Consider the following 17,429-nt stretch of genomic DNA (forward strand, 5'->3'; position numbering starts at 1 on the left):
TTTCACAAAACAAAATGGTTAATAAAAATTATGTATGATTGAGAATCAAAAGGTTAATGTATATTTATCACATCTGACTTGGATTCACATTAATCAACATAGTTTTTCCATAAATGATTATAATGTCAGTCAAGCTAAATAAACTCCATACTGGAAGTACAATCCTCCACTCCCATTAAGTAGTTAAAACAGGGTACAAATCACTAAGTCAGGTAAGGACTAAGTAATTGTTCAAATTTTTATTTTGATGCACAGTATGAGTAATGAACTCTAAATCAAATGAATTTTATGGAAAATGAAACAGCAAATAAATTAGACCCATGTTAAAATAGAAGGTCAGTTAAATGTCCAAACTTAAGGATATAACAGCCACAGATAAACTTTGACTCTACAGTCTTCTTTCAGGAGCTCGAAGTCTTTCAAACACAACTTTGCTACGAACTGGTCCAGAGCTCAACAGCATATGGGAATGCTTAACAGGGGTGGTGATCAGGGACACGTTTCCTGTAAACATCACAGAACATACACTTAAGAAAAAAGGCAACGGTGAAAATGAAAAGCGTGACTGTAAACCAAAGGTCTATATCAAACACAAACACAGCCAGAATCCTAATTTTATTAAAATCAATTTTAATATTTAACAAGGATGTTCCTACCTCATAATTAACATCTCTTAATTATTGTATTAGTAAGAGAACAAAATCTGTGGAATGTGAAGATCTGTCAGTATTCTGTTCTCACCTTCTCATCCTAACCCACTTACCAAACAGCATTCTCCAAAAATTCATTAATTTATGTTTTTAACTAAATATGTTAGGACATTTCACTAAATTAGTCAAAAGACAGTTCTCTCAATCAGAAGTTGTAAAATGACAAGGCTTTGGAGCTTTAAAATGAAAACCTCTGCATCACTGCTCTAAATGAAGCAGACAGGGTGATGGGGTTGAGTAACTCACTGAAGCGTGCCAACAGTACCTCTCACACCTCTGATGATAAATTCTTATTCTCTATTGACCATACAGCAAACCTCTCAGCGAGGGGGCATGGCAGAGGTACTAGCAAAGTTTACCTCATGCCTATGGAAACCCTGCTTCTAGAGGCAAGCACGACAGGTAAGAGAAGCAGGAAAAACCATAAAAACAGACCCAAAGTGCAGCAAAAGGGGCCACCTAACCCTGGTAGCTTACAGGAGTATGACCAAAGGATGTTAATACAGAAAAAGTCATCAAGCAGCTGCCACAAAGCACTGGTCTGAAAAGTAAGTCCCTGGGGTTGATAATGAGTATGAAAAGCAGCCCACAGTCCAGTCCGTTTGGGAAGGCCGACTTCAACAGATCATTCATGGTTTTTAACTGCAAATTACTCAGAAGTTCTCATATATTTAAGACACTTAAAGCTCAAAATCAGTGACATCAGAGCAAACGAAGCGCCGCAGCGCACACTTCAAGGGTGGCCGAGGGCGCCAGCTACCGCTGAGACCGCAGGCCGTGGCTCCCTGACCCCGCCCCCGTCAGAGCATTCCAGTTACACAACTCAGTTTCCTCGTGCTTTCACTGTGTTTGAAGGCAACAGAAAACGTAACTGCATCTAACCACTTTTGGTGGCACTGATTCCAAGAAAACTTTGTCAACTTTCCCTTCCCTCACCACTTTCCATGTCAAAATGATTGCCCTCCCCATACCAGGAGCAGACTCTCCAGACTTCAGCCCAGAGCTTTCCACTATACGACCGGAGACCTGAATACCATTTCAGCTTTTCTCTCTACACCCAAAACACTACTTTCCACCCTTTCGTTCTGCTAACAGTAGAGGACAGCTGCCATCCACAAAAGCCACTGAGAGGAGTGCTGCAGGGTCTGCACAAAGAAAGGTCTGCAACTTAGTCCATTTAAGGCGTAATTTCCCAGTAACATTCCTACTCCCCTCCTGCTACTACGCACAAACCTCCTGTCCTCTGAGCTCCCAGCAGCTGCTGGTGGACTGTGCCCTCCCTGCTTCTGCGTCAATCATCTCCTCTGAAACTGTTCCAACTCAAACCCACTGAATTTTCACAGTAAGGCCCACACCTCCTCTAGCTACTACCCCACTTCTCTGTTCCCATTCACAAATCAGTCCTTGAAAAAAGTCTATATACACTTCCTCCAATTCCTCTTCCCCCTGCCTCTATGGAATTTACTTCATACCTCTCTGCCCCCTCCACTCCACTAAAACTGCTTGTCAAGATTGCCAACCGCCTCTGTTGCTAAATCCAATTTTTAAGGTCAATTTTCAGTCCTTTATCTTACTCGACCTATTTGCATTTTGGCAGTTGATCACCCCTCCTCTCAAATACTTCCTTATTTGGCTTCTGGGACACACATTTCCCTTGGTTTTCCTCCTACCTCAGTGGCAACCCCCCCATCTTTAAAATTTTATATTAGTCTCATGCTTTAAATATCACATACAGGCTGACAACTCCTAAACTTGTAACTACAGATTGAACTTCTCCCCTAAACTACAGACTCAACTATCCAACTAACTGCTTTCTCAACAAACATCTCAAATGGCCAAAGCTGACAATCCCCATCTTCCCTTCCAAAGCCTCTCCCACCTCAGATAGAAGAAACTCCTATTTTTCTCAACAAAAACTCTTGAATTATCCTTAATCCCCTTTCCTCTCAGACCTTAAATCCAATCTATCATCAAATATTGCCGGGTCTATCTTTGAAAATAGATCTATTATCAACCCATTTTCACCACCTTCACCTCAAGCTACTGGTCCAAGCCACCATTTCCTTCCATCGCCCTGAACCTCCAACTAGCAGGTAAAATACATGGTTTCGGTGACTGCTGAATCTTCAAATGTTAAGATTTTTCTGGCCATTAAATCATTTTTGTGTGAATGAGTTTTTAAAAGAATTTTCATCTTAGAAAAGCTGCTGGAATAGGACCATGTACAGAACTATGCACATTATGTGCTTAAGAAAATACATATGGAGAAGTTTACCCAGGACAGAGTATGACGGCGCCAACGCATCCTGGTAAAAAGATGTCAGTTCTTACTACTGCACCTCCCACCTTCCCGCTCTCTGGTTTTTGACTTTCCCACACCTGGTTCTTTATGTGCCCTTTCAATTGTGAGGGCTACCCTGTGTTACCAACTAAGTCTTTCTGGCTTAAATCTGAGTTGTGATTACAGATTTTAAGTAACCTGCATAATACTGCTATCTAGACAAGATAGCTCCATTTTCTATCAACAATAGTTATCAAATATATGCAGCTACCAGTTTTTTGCTTCCGTGTTAATTTTCCCTGAGAAATGTCTCTCTGAAGTGTTACAATACCTTGGTGCTGCTTTAATGATGTTGTCCACACGAAGAATCACCTCTGCTGCTTCGGCTGCACTTAGAAGAACTTGTCGCTTTACCTGGAAACTTTCTGTTATACCCAGTAAGGCCATGTCTCCAATGGTACCTTCCTTCATATCTGAAAAACATTTACTAAATTAACAACTACAGTCTTAACTGTAACAAAACATACCTAACGGCCTAACAAGATGAATCCTGACTTATAAAAAAAAAAAAGGTACAACCAATTACTCAAACTTAGTGCATTCTCAGCCTAGCACTCAAGAAAAGCCTTTTAGAATTAAAAACTCAACAACTGATCATCTGTATTAACAGAGGGCAACTTATGTCAAATGACAGAAAATTTATACAGAACACGGAATCACCGATCTTTATCTGTAAATAAACTGCAGAAAATTTGCTCATCACTGATTATACCACGGATTCCTAAGAACTGGAAGAGAATTTAGAAGTCACCTACTTTTCTTCCTGTTAGAATCGCCCTTCATCTTCTAAAGGCCATTTTTTCTTTTGGTTGGGGGGAAGTATTTACGTTTATTCATTGATTTATTTTTTGAGGAGTTACTGGGGATTGAACCCAGGATCTCCAGCATGCTAAGCATGCACTTTACCACTTGAGCTATACCCTCTGCCCACCCTTCATCTTCTAACAGATTATTCACTAGCTCTCTTGCCCAGTGACAGGATTATCTACCCTCGAAGACTGTCCCTTTAATGTCCTAGACAGGCTGTTGGGAAATTTTCCAATCTGAATTAAATTTGTTTTTTGGCCACTTTTATGTATGTATCAGACATCTGTACTCAAAAATGTCTCAGATTAAGTTTACTGTGAGATTAGGAGTTAACACTGTAAGAGACAGAGTAAAATCTACACTTATTTCAGAACATAAATACAGTTTTTATGTATTTAAATCCTGTAGTCATTATATAACAAACCTGTTACAAATCTTCTAACTAGTTTTATTCCCCTTACTGAATAATAATGTTTTGGCAGAGTTGAGATTATGAAGTTAAACACTTTCCTAGAAAGTATAATGGTTATAAAGGCAAGGGTCACAGGAATCTTCCACATGGCTATTAAGAGAATTTATCTTTACCAAAAAAAAAAAAAAAAAAAAAAAAGAGAGAGAGAGAGAGAAAATGGTAGAGTGACTCTAGAAAACCACAAGATTAAAGTCCCACTGCCTTCTTACCCAGGCCGGCGGTCGTATTGCCTTCACTGTGGGCAGCTCGGAGCTGGGCCACCAGGTCTGCACTGTCGTAGCCTGCGTTGTCAGCTATGATAGTTGGCAACTATGAAGTGAAGAAGACACGGTAAACTATTTATTCCACACAAAAAAGGTTAATTTACAAACTAGAAGAAAAAGCTTTCTAAAATTATACATTTAGAAACAATGTAAAATCTGCTTCCTTTTAATTACTGCTCATAAAGAAGATAAACTCCAAAATCAAATTTAAGCTGTGTGAACCAATTCTTTTAAGGCCAAGAAAGTAAACATTTTCTGTCCAACGTAGAAAAATGTACTCATTTAAAAACCATCAATACCCACAAAATATAAGTTCAAGTCTCTTTCATTCACTTACCATTCTCAGGGCTTTAGCGTAAGACTCCATCGCAACAGCTTCCTTGCCCGGTGTTCTATTGGCAAGCTGTGTCACAGCGTGAGCCATCAGCATCTCAGAACAGCCTACAGATTGAAATTTCATTTATACTTAATTGTCTCCAAGACACTAAAGTACTGACTGCCCTTAAGATACACCAAGCACTTAAAAATTAAGTGCAAAGGCAATATAAATTTCCTGTAAAGCCTATTAAAGCAAAAGTCATTTTTACATTTTAAGAAATAAAGTAAGTTCAGTATTTTTCAAATGCTTACCTCCTCCATAAACTGTTCTAGGATCTTTCACAGTTTGGGCAAGAACACAAAGAGCGTCATGCAAAGATCTTTCTGCTTCATCTAAAATCTGCTGAGTGGCACCGCGTAGAACAATGGTGCAAGCCTCACCTGAAGTTAAAAAAGGTAATGTTCTTATGTCACAGTAAACACTTAATTATCAAACATTAACGTTCACCTTCAATTATTTATGCAGGTTATATTATTTGGTTTTGAAAGCTATCATGTCTTCCATTGTTACACATTCTCTTTGCTAAAAATTCACATTCCTAACAGTTCTCCGTTATCTGTAACAATTATGTTGAATACGCACTGTTCCCAGAGACAATAACAACAGGAGGCTGCCCTCAAGAGACTGAAATTAACATACACCATTTTTCTCAAGAATTAAGACATGTATTTTACTAACTACAGTAACTGTTTCACTTCAACAGAGCCTACCATAGATTTAGGAACCTAAACCAGGATCTACATAATCACTCACCAAGGGCTACCCCAGAAAAGTGAATGAGTTTGTCTTCTCCAATCATGACTTCCTCAATAAGTTTGCAACTTCCAAGCTTCACCAGTTCTGGGTGGTCAAAGGTAGAGGCAATTTCACCACCTATGAACAAAAATACACATTCATCAAATGCATAGCAGGTTTAACATTTGTTTTGCAACAAGCAGTAATGAACAGAAAACACAATATTTAAGTTGATTGCTTAGTATATGCCAAGCACTCTTTGAAACACTTCATACAAAATAACAATTACCTGATCTTCACAACAGCCCTAATAAGAGAAGGGTCATTTATTAACCCATTTAGAAACAATAAAATTGAGGTAAAGAGATGCTTAGTTTCTCATCCAAAGTTACACAGTCCAAACAAACATGAAGCTGTAGTTCAATACAAGCAATCTGATTTCAGACCTATATACACACGCCGCATAGTATCACCTCAACTGAGACTAACTTTCAGTCTGAATTTAAATTCAGATTCTCTTCAGAATCCAGTCTAGAAGACCAGGTCTCTTGAGATCCAATATTCCAAAACAAGTTATGAAAATACTGGACTAGTCTTAGTATGTACTGACATTGGGAACTGCTTAAAATAGTGAGCATCCGGTATCTGTTAATTATCACAGTAACTGAAATGTCGGGAGCACCTATAAAGCCTAGAAAAGGGGGGAATGGATACTGAGGATTTCCCAGAGCGAACTTAATGAGGAGTCAAAAAAGTAAATTCATTTTACTCCCTAGGTCCTATTACATCTATTCCTATTTTCCCTCCATCTTCCACGCTGTAAACATTTCCTTTCTTAGCTCTTAAGTAAGCAAGTTAGGTTTCCATTTTAAATTCCTTTTCTCTAGCTCACTACTCTTTCTTTTAATCGATTCCCTCCATCATCAATCAACCCCCTTTTCCACTCCTTACTGATCAATCTCAATGACTGATGCTTTATTTCTATTTTATAACTAACTTGTAAAAAGGACTCTAGTCTTCCCCACTCTGCTCATTTATCCTCATAATCTGTAGGGCTGAAGTTCTTACTTTTGCTTGGCAAACTCCTGAGACTGCTGTGTGTCCTAGACATGAGACACAATGGATGTCCAGGACATCACCTCCCCTTAAAGAAGACCAATCTGGCTTGTGAGAATTTTCACTTATCCTACACTCACTCACTCACTCAGCTGCCGTCTGCTTACAAATTATTTCTAGACATTTGCAAGAACCAATTTCACACATCTTGGCAATAGATGAGTTACTACGAACAGGAGCCACCACAGGGCCAACTTCACAGCCATACAATTGGTGCGCTCGGACCAGTAAATTTTCTTCTGGCTGTATGTGGTATCATACCATAGCAACCCTTCTGATAGCAACTCATATCATGAATGTGCCATCATTCACATTTATTCTTATGTCGTATCTTTAATCCTGCTGCTTTAAGGGAAGAATTACAGAAACATGGGCATTGTAAGTTTTATCACCTTAAGCAACATGTATGAAGTAACTTCAAAGCAAGTAAACACACCGCCAAGTAATTAACGAAAGGAAAACGTCTGCTTTGGTCAGGAGACTATGCTTCTCAAACTAAAAACGGCTTAAGAAGTTATTCTGAGATGAGACCAATCCTACTATCTATAGTCATTAGTAATTTTAATTTCAATTTCTTCTAAAACACACAGCTGTTCCAAACGGAATCTGATGTTCCTAGCAGCTTTTTACACCTCAAACCCCACGCCCCTTAATTCTCACTGGCAGGCTGTTATTCAACTTTCCAACCTATTCGTTCATTTCCAAAGGCCTGAAAATTAGAGAACAAAGACTGTCATCTTGGTTTCCAAGGGCTACTTAGCAGTTACTTTAAATGTTTTTTTTTTGGGGGGGGGGATAATTAGATTTACTTATTTGTGTTTTGGAGGAGGTACTGAGGATTGAACCCAGGACCTTGTGCATGCTAAGCATGCACCCTACCACGTGAGCTATCCCCTATCTTCCGCTTAGTGGTTACTTTAAAAACCATTACAACAAAATGTGACCAACCGCACTCCATGTCATTTTGATGTAGACATATTTGTAAACACACTTTGCAGTCCACACTGGGATTATAAAATTCCTACCTCCACTGAAGGGTGCTGGAGTATATTAACTTGTCATCACGCACTGCTGGACTGTTTCACACTTATTTCAATATTTATTACTTTCATAAATTTTTAAAAATTAACAAAAGCAATGTTTTGTACTTGACCCATTCTTTGGCTTATGGTTAAATGTTCAATACAGGTTACTATTCTATCTGTACCACCTACCACAGAGGGCATAAAGCATTCAACAACTCACTTAGCACTAGAATTATATGAGTATACTAGGGAAGACTTAAAACTCCTTTTTTAAGCTTCAATTTAGACTATGTTTAGGACAGAGGTCCTGTGGGTTTGTGAGAAAAGATGTAGTTATCTTTAAAACAACACTAAAAAATAAATCTACACACATGGCAAAGCTGGCATATAATTTGGCATATTAAAAATAATTTAAGTAAAGATGTAAGTCAGATTTCAGATTAACTGTTTAGGTTCTAGGTTCCTTAAAGGGGTTTCTTTGTACTTTCAGCAATGAGTTACATACATTAACACTCAGTAAATCCAAGAGTGATTATAATGTTTGTTTGAAATTAACGTCTTTTCCCCATACCTGTGACAAGAGCGAGGCGTTCCACACCTGCAAAATCTGCATGCTCAATAGCCATAACACCAGCAGCACCGAAGAGCTGTTCAGGATAATTGTAAATTAATTGCCTATAAATGAAATATGAAAAAAAATCGTTCAAAACTGTTACTTTACATTACACTAAAAAACATGAAAACATTTTTACTTTACCAGTAATCACAGAAATGCAAATTAGAAGATACCGTTTTTCACCTATTAATAATTTATAAACTACAGTAATGCATCCATGTTAGTACTGAATATGGGTACTGTTTTTATACGGCTGACAGTATAAACTGAAACTTTAATTCTGAAAAGCAATTCAGCAGTAATGCATCAAAAGCCATGTAAGTATTTAGATGCTTTAACTCCATTCCTGAGAACCTACAGCAAGAAAACTGAAAATTCAGATAAAAAAATTCAATGAAAATATGTGTAAGAATTTTTATGTAGAACAAAACTTGCCACTGTCCTCAATGTCTACCAGGAGAGTGTACACATCATAATTTACCAGCTAAAAAAAATTTGTCATTTTAAGTGAAAGTATATACTATTAGATAAAAGCAGCAAATTACAAAAGTTTATAGCATATGATCACAACTAAATGAAAAACTGAAACCGGAACACTACACACACACAAAAGTCAACTTAATAATAGAAAGAATTTCTAGGAGAACTCTGCTCCTCCTTTATAGTTTCCTATTTTCCAAAGTAAGCAAATGTTACTTTTACAATAGGAGTCAAAAGGACATCTGTTTAAAAGTTGGCAACTTAAAAGCTGAAGAAAAATTTTTTATAACTAGTTTAAAGTGCTGTTAGGCAAAATGTGTCTTACCAGATTCCCAGATCACACAGAAGTAAGCTAACTTGTAAAAAGCCCACATGCATTTGGCTTCTAACAGTTACTTTTCATAAAGCAGTAAATCTCTCTCAAAGTTAACTACTGCCTTTTCACAGACTGAACTGCCCTGTTCCTCCTGGTATTTTCACCATTCTCAACAACCAAAAAAACCTTAGATACTGACAATTAAGAACACAAAGGGGAAGTGTTTTAACGATCAGAGGCATGAGGCAGAGAGAGAGGAGGCAGGCAGGTGCAGTTCACCCAAGGTTGTATACGTGGGTCTGGGAGCAAAGCACCGGAAAGAACACCAGCCCCAGCTATTACTGTGAAAGCAGTATCGTGCTGTGCTAGGAGTGTCTAGCCATCACTTTCTCCTTTGTTTTGAGTTGGTTCTACCTGAATTTACAGAAGAAAAAAAGTACATAATGTATTTACTGAAAGAGCCATAGCAGGCAACCTTTACTTTATGTTTGTACTTGTTACTTCACAGTGGTTGCAAGACAAAATAAAAGAATATATACACTTTAGCTCAATTTACAAAAAAACAAAACAAAAAGACCCCAAAAACACCACACGGGGAAGGTTACACATTTTTTTTCATACGAATTAAAGATAAGCCCTAAACCTCTTACTACTTTTCACCTCTTTGTTCTTTTATTCCTATGCTACTTCAAAACCCCATCGTTTAATGTGGAATTAAATCTCTCTTCCAAATATATGCATACTACTGCCAAAACTAATGTAACTGCCGAATCAGAAAACTTGTTATTGTTGATACAAAAAAGTTTAGTCAAGTACATTAACAAAAATTTGCACTAAAATAATTGTAATGCAAATGCCCTGCTATACAACTGTATTTATACTTGGAAAAAACAACACTTCCTAAATATCAATCACTAAATTCAATATAAAAGTATCTTCCTCAAACTTCACAAAAAAAATCCCTTCTTAGATTATCACAAATATTGTTAGCACAAGCATACACAGACCTGTTAATAAAGCAATTTATCCCATGCTTAAGAATACGTTCTACTTTCTCCTTCATTTTTTCCTTCTCCGCATGTTCAATCTCAGCAACCTTTGCTGTAGAATCAACTCTTACACGGGAACCAAATATCTAAGACAAAGGAAAGCATAAAAAAATAGCATCACTCTCATTACACAGTTTCATAGCATAAATTTTTTTGTGAATATACCAAAAACCACCTGTGCATGTGTGTGTGTATATTTACATATATTCATATATATCCTAGGGGTTTTTTTAGGGTAAGTGACTTCAAGCCTGAGTTTATAGCAGCTAGTAATCAGAATTCCAAGAAATGCAGCTAACATACCTTTATTTTGTCTGTATCCATACCAGTATTTGCAATAAGAATTTTAGCATTTTCAATTCGCTTTGGTTGATTTACTCCAATTTTTTTATCCAACAGAAAGCCTACAATATGATGACAGTATTGTATTAAATACTTCAAAGCTGCATTAATAAATCTTTTAAAGTAACCTGCTTTATCAAATTACTCTTTCAAAGGATGCATTAAGTCCAATTCACCAAGCTCCTAGAACCTATAAAGCAGCGATTATAAAATCAATTTAGCAGATCATTTAAAAATATGCAAAATAGGAAATATAAGAGCACAGCAGAAATATTAAGAGTAAAAGAGCATTTCTGTACAGCAACTATAGTTCACTAAAAAATTAATTTTTTGAAAAAGAACAAACAGCATTTTGAATCTTTTGTCTCAGATAAACTACATGTGCAGATGCGTGGGCTGCAACGTAAAGACAGTGAGTCCACTTTCATTAGCTTAAAACCAGCACGAAAGAAAACCAGCTGTAAAGATTAGGTATACAGGGTACCGCTAGAGATGACTGAACTTTTTAAAGAACTGAGGCTGGTGATACAATGAAAAGCCATGGACAGCAGAGTCAGACCAACCTGGCCCCAGTCACGCCTACGCTGCTTACAGGCTATGTAAGCAACCCTGGACAAACTATTCAACTTCAGCTATTCAGCTGTAAGCAGGAAGATCACCAGGGGCAGAGATGCTAGTTACCAGCCCAGGACCCTGCTGACATGGAACTATCATGTGAACTGAGTACCGCCTCTCTCTCTGGGCTCCTTTTAGATGCATATGTAACTTCTACCTCACTAAGCATTATCACCTTGATTTTCTGCTCTATTCAGCTGAACTTAAATTTCACTCACTGGGTCAACATTCTGAGAAATAAATGAGTTTAAGTAAAATTCTAACTAGAATACCTGGCACAGGGCAGACATTCAAGATTGGTAGCTATCCTTGTTTTAATTATCTTTCCCTACCACCGTCTCTATTAGAAATGCCACACAGCCCTTGTATGTAAATTCAACTAAGAATATTCAAAATTGTTACTCCCTCGAAACAACAAACAAAACCCAGACCTCAAATCACTGGTAAAGCAGAAAGTGTACAGCACAACTTACTCCTCTTTTCCCCTCTCTATAGAAGAGAATGCTATACTCTCTACAGGCCATTCTGTGAAGTAAACGTAATACAAAGATGCTTTGAAAAATCCATACTCTAAAAACAAAATACACTATTACTAAGGAAATAGCAGTTGCTAAGATTCATTCATCACTCTTCAAGAACACCAGAAACAAACCCTCAACACCTGCCAACTAAATGGTGTGACTTACCCAGACCTTTCCTAGAGAACACATGCAATCCTGGACAAAGTGCCATTTGACAATAGCGGACTTCTAGTAAAAGAAAACTACAACTTCTCTTTATTAGAGACTACAATTTACTTCATGGTATAAAGTAAAACCTAGACGTTACCAAAGGAACGCAGGGATTGCGATGAAGCACACTGTCTATGTGACAAATAGATTAAGATGACAAAAAAGGCTGCTATATGACTTATGTCCTTAAAGACAGTTTTCTGGCTTTATAAAGTGTCACTAGTCCTGACTAAAAGAGAATTCCCTTAGTACCTAGCTTTCAACATCTGATCAAAATGTCTTCTCCCATATCCAACACCATACATACCTTCATCTAAATAGGAATCTGCCAGACTTCCTCCTAGCTTCTTGATGACATGAATTGCCTCCAGATTACCAGAGCCTTTCAGTCTGAGAACAGCTTCTACAGCTAACTTAGTAAAGTGGTCTTTGTGATGAGTAAGAAGTTTTGAGGATAATGTTGTTCCCGCAATGTTCATTAAATCTTGACGGAATTTAACTTCGTCAGAACTAAAAAAAAAAAAAAAAGAAACAAACTCATGCCTGTTTTTGAAATGCTTCTCCAAAATTATCACCCTGTTTTGCTTTTCAAAATTTATCAGATACCTGGTTTGTAAATAGATACTGTCACCTTAAACCGTCAGGGCTCTAAGTAATATGAAAAGAACCTTATCAGTAATCAAAGATACAAATTAAAGGACACTTCCCCTACCAAGTTGGCAAACTAGTAAAAGAGAAACACGAACAAAAATTTCAAGACCGTGGGAAAAGAGGCATTATTATACACCCTGTGGGACTGTAAATTAATAAATCTTTTTCAGGAGAATTATATATAATATAAATAAAAATGTCTTTAAATACACATACCTTCAAACCAAGCAACTATACTTTTGGGTGACAAGTTTTTCACATTATAAAGCTAAAAACTGTCAAAATACAGTTCTCCAAATATAGATAGGTAAATTACAGCCCAGTCCCATAAGCAAATGCATACCTCTATTAAAACTAACATTACAAAAAATATTGACACCCAGAAATGTGCTTGTTATTCAACTAGGTTAAAGAGGCTTCAAAAACCCTCTATACAGTAATACTGTCTGATCTGTTTACTGTGATTATATATGCAAAAAAACTGGAAACCCAAACTTTAACTTTAATGACTACCTCTGGGGAGTACTGTGGGGTTTTCTTGGTTGTAGAAGCAGGATGAGGCAACAGGATCAATGCTTGTGTATGCTTTTCACTGTTCTCTAGACTTCCTGCACTGAGCGTATTTTCAAAAAAAACGTTAAATGCTGAAAACAGTATTTTATTATACCAACCCATGATCGACTGCAGAACTCAACAGAGCCTGTCTTGCTGCCTTTGTGGCTTCTCTCCAGCCCGCAATAATGGTCTGTGGATGAATCTTTTTTGCAATTAAAGATTCTGCTTCCTATTAATAAAAAGGGGGAAAACACTCGTTAACAGTAAATTTGTAGGAAGAACTTGATTACTTGATACTCAAAACCACAGTAGCAAAAAAAAAACCCCGAGAACAACAACAACAACAAAAAAAACAGTAAGAAGAGGTTGAAGTTGCCCAGGTGAATTACCCTTAGTAGTTCTGCGGCTAGAACAGTGACAGAGGTAGTGCCATCACCAACTTCATCATCCTGAACCCTCGACATATCTAGGAGGGAAAAAACCTAGTTATTAACTCATTTATATTTGATCCTGCTTTTTAAACTACTTCTCAGTGGCTTACCAAATTCTCCAAACATACCCACTACCAATTTAAATCTCACTTATCTAGGTTTCCTCAGCTGACAAATTTTTGGAATTTTTTTTTAGTATTCTATTTACCACTGTATTACTTAATTATTTTATTTTGGTGGGGGGAGGTAATTAGGTTTGTTTATTTTGAGAGGAGGTTCTCAGGATTGAACCCAGGACCTTGTGCCTACTAAGTAGGCATTCTACCAGTTGAGCTATACCCGCCCTCAAAATTCTTTGGAACTTTCCAGTCTGAAATGCAAGTTTTACCATCAGTAAGTAATGGCACTCCAGAAACTTGTATATTAATTATGATAATAATCAGTTAAAAACTAGGTATCAATTAATAAAAAGGACAGCCTATATAAATTGTTTCAAAATGTCAACAAAACATTATCCTCAGACTCACCAACTAAAACTTTAGCAGCTGGATTGTCCACACCAATGTTTTTTAGAATAGTTGCACCATCATTGGTTACCATAAGAGAAGCATCTCGTCCACTGCTTAATAGAATTTTGTCCTAAAAGGAACATACTTGGATCAAGTTAAGTTATAAGTACATTTGGAAGAATGGACAGTCAGTTAGTACTCTCATATACTGCTGATGTGTAAACAGTCTCAGTGATTATTTGGCAGTATCCATTAAAATTCTTCCAATGCAAGGTTTCCATAAGCAAATTTTGGTGTCTATCTGTCTCTACCTCTAAGACACTAAAAGAACAGAGACACGAATAGGGCTGTTTCAGTACTGTAATAGCAAAAGCAATGTACACAAACTAAGTATCCCCCAATTCGGTAATAAGTACAAACTATAAAATAAACAAGATGCAAAATACAATTGGACAAAGACTGTATCTATTTACACTGAAATGAATTTAAACAACCGAACTACAGAAAAAGGACACACAAACAACACCTATGACAAAACATCATCTGTCACAATGAGAATACATAAAAGTAAGTACATAATACATTAGATACACATACATCTACATAAAAGCAAAAATGTTGGGAATACTTATATCCAAATGCTAACAGTGGCTGTCACTGGGAAGAGAAGTGGCATTGGGGATGGTGGTCAAAGGGGACTTTAGCTGTATAGGTACCATTTTGATTTTTAGTAGAGACACATCTTACTTGTACAATTAACAGCTGAGCTTTAAAGATCAAAAAACATCCCTCAAAAGTGTGTTATTGTATTTCTACTGAGGGCTCTAAAACAATATTAAAATTCCCCGTTTTTCTTACCATGCCCTTGGGTCCCAACGTGCTCTTTACCAAATCTCCAATAGCGATGGCACCAATAAAAGACGACTGGGGACGAAAATCAAAGAGACAGTCAAAATCAACTTCAAGGTCTTAAAGCTGTTAAAAAAAAAAAAAAAAAGAACTATTATATCTTTAAAAGAATGAGAAAAACAAGGCTTACCAGACGCGCTGTCTCTGCTCTCTCTTCGTCAGCTCCAGCCTTGAAGATATTAACAGGTGCGAGGGAAAGGGACGCCTGAGAAGGAAAATCAAGAATCAGTCTGAATACTCAGTAGCGGGATTTTTTAATACATACACTTAGATACCTTCCACTAGACTTACAAGTAAATATCTAAGAGAAAATTAATTTACAGAACAGTGAAATTTCTCGAACAAATGAAGCTCTGCATCATTGGGGTAGTCATTTATTTAAAGCGGAGGGAGGGACTCAGGTGACATTGCTTTCTGGATCTACAAGAGCTCCAGCAATAAAAATTCTACGCCAGAGAGACTGACTGTAAGCACGGCAAGACCAAAGACGAATTTTTAAACTAAGGGTAAGGCAGGAGGGGGTGGTAGGCCATTCGCGCGAGCCTCGTCGGGCGCATGGAGGTAGGCAGCGGCTCCCTCCATCAGCGCCCTCGGGCGGCTCCAGGCTCCGCCCCGAGAGGGAAGGCGGGGCCCGTCTGGACGACACGCCCGGTGCACTAGAAATTTCTTCGCTCAGGATAAGCCCCGGGCCTCGGGGTCCCGGGACTGAGGAGAGGCCGGGTCAGGAGACGCTGGCCCTGAGGCCCAACCCCGCCAATCCCCGGTCAGCCGGGAGGGCCCTGTCCGCCGGCCCGGCGCAGGCCACACGCCGCGGCCTGCACCATGTGCGGCGGGCCTGGGGACAGACGCCGGGAGCCCGCGGCGCTGGGAAGACAGAGGGGCCGGCGGACGGCGGGGGACGGCAGGGAACGGCGGGCCTAGGTCACGGCCAAGGCGGCCAGACTCACCATGCTTCCGAGGAGTTCGGCACACACGCTAACCCCCTCACAGCTCGCGCCCGGGACCGCAGGGAAGAGAAGCCGGAAGTGACGCCACACGCTCTGCCGCAGAGGGCGGAGCCTCGGCCCGCGCGCTTCCTCCTCCGGGCACCGCCCTCGGGGGAAGGGAGGGGCAGCGTTTTGAGGGGAGCCCGCGGGTCGGAAACGCTTCCCGTCACACTGGAGGGGCGGGGCCTCGGCTCGTGCTTCGCTCCGCGCGGCGCCGCCCGCTCGGGACCAGGAAGGGGAGGGTCTGACACTTTGCGTGGGGGCCGAGCGGTTTGGGAGTGGAAAGCCCGAGGGCAGGAGGGACAGCGCGCCCCGCCGCGCCGCGGGGTTGCCACAGCAACGGAGTTCTCGCTCGCACGTTTTCCTTTTCTTAAATTTAACCTTTACAAAGTTTTGCCTTAAAGTACTACATATACAGAGTAAAGTGTTATGTACTAACAATGGAAAACAACCACCAACCTCATTACTTCCTCTCCCCAGAGCAACCACCCTCAACTTTTTGAGCATTTTGAAGATTTTAACATCATACTCCTAAGTAATATTTTATTGCTGTCTTAATTTTAAACATTTATTGAGTAATACCGAAGAAAGCCTACATTTCTTTGTTTGAATTTTGTTTTGCTTTGGGGGGAGGTAATTAGGTTTATTTATTTACGTATTTATTTTGATGGAGGTACTGGGGATTGAACCCAGGATCTCTCTCATTTTAAGCGCGCGCTCTACTACTGAGCTATACCCTCTCCCTCAATTTTTTTTCTTTTTGTTGTTTTATTGGAGGGTAGGTAATTAGGTTTATTTATTTAATGGAGGTACTGAGGATTGAACCCACGGCCTTGTGCATGCTAGCCATGCACTCTACTGTTGAGCTACACCCTCCCCCCCGGTTGAATTCTAAAACGCCGTTTTTAATTGGACTGTCCAGAACAAGGTCTTGTGAGATCTGTTGGAGACATTTACTTTGTCTTTGCTCATTTTTAGGAGGTTTTGCATTTCATTCGTTTGCCCCTCATCCCCCCCGACACACACTGTTGTAGAGATGACCAATATCCTCTTACATGTCTTGGTAGAGAACAAGATCAATCCCAAATATTTCCGTTTATGAAGAACAGTTTTCTACTTTCTCTAAGTTGACCCCCTTGGACGTTTAAAGTAAAATTTTTGTGCTTAAAAAGAAATCTATTTAGCTTTCCATCATCTACTGATACCTTTTTCTCCCTTTGACTGATTGCTTAGCAAGCTCTTGGATTTTGGCAATTGTAAACACTGATAGATGTTTTAAATTTTTAATTGTTTCTACCCTTCAGATATACTCTAAGAGGGTGAGTTTACACCAGGAGTTGACAAATTATTGGGAGCCAAATCCAACTTGCCACCTGGGTTTGTATGGCCAG

General features: G+C 38.9%; 1 protein-coding gene across 1 annotated transcript; it reads right to left on the minus strand.

Annotated features, from left to right (window-relative positions):
* Window positions 1–224: 224 nt before the first annotated feature.
* Window positions 225–16,172, minus strand: CCT2 (chaperonin containing TCP1 subunit 2). The gene is made up of 16 exons (XM_010950497.3): window positions 16,000–16,172; window positions 15,183–15,257; window positions 15,002–15,067; window positions 14,162–14,273; window positions 13,593–13,669; window positions 13,320–13,432; window positions 12,305–12,507; window positions 10,613–10,713; window positions 10,268–10,395; window positions 8,420–8,523; window positions 5,726–5,845; window positions 5,224–5,352; window positions 4,931–5,034; window positions 4,540–4,639; window positions 3,323–3,464; window positions 225–504 (listed from the first exon to the last, which is right to left on the minus strand). Exons 1-16 carry the CDS (start codon window positions 16,000–16,002, stop codon window positions 474–476), a joined length of 1,608 nt encoding a protein of 535 aa, XP_010948799.1. The 5' UTR covers window positions 16,003–16,172; the 3' UTR covers window positions 225–473.
* Window positions 16,173–17,429: the final 1,257 nt, after the last annotated feature.

The sequence above is a fragment of the Camelus bactrianus genome, chromosome 12 (assembly GCF_048773025.1).
Source record: "Camelus bactrianus isolate YW-2024 breed Bactrian camel chromosome 12, ASM4877302v1, whole genome shotgun sequence".
Lineage (NCBI taxonomy): Eukaryota > Metazoa > Chordata > Mammalia > Artiodactyla > Camelidae > Camelus > Camelus bactrianus.

Coding starts and splice junctions, on each gene's coding strand:
- CCT2 (XM_010950497.3), bottom strand. Junction 5,846..8,419: donor ACGCCTCGCTCTTGTCACAG/GTATGGGGAAAA, acceptor TTTTGTTCATAG/GTGGTGAAATTGCCTCTACC. Junction 5,353..5,725: donor CTTTTCTGGGGTAGCCCTTG/GTGAGTGATTAT, acceptor TTTTAACTTCAG/GTGAGGCTTGCACCATTGTT.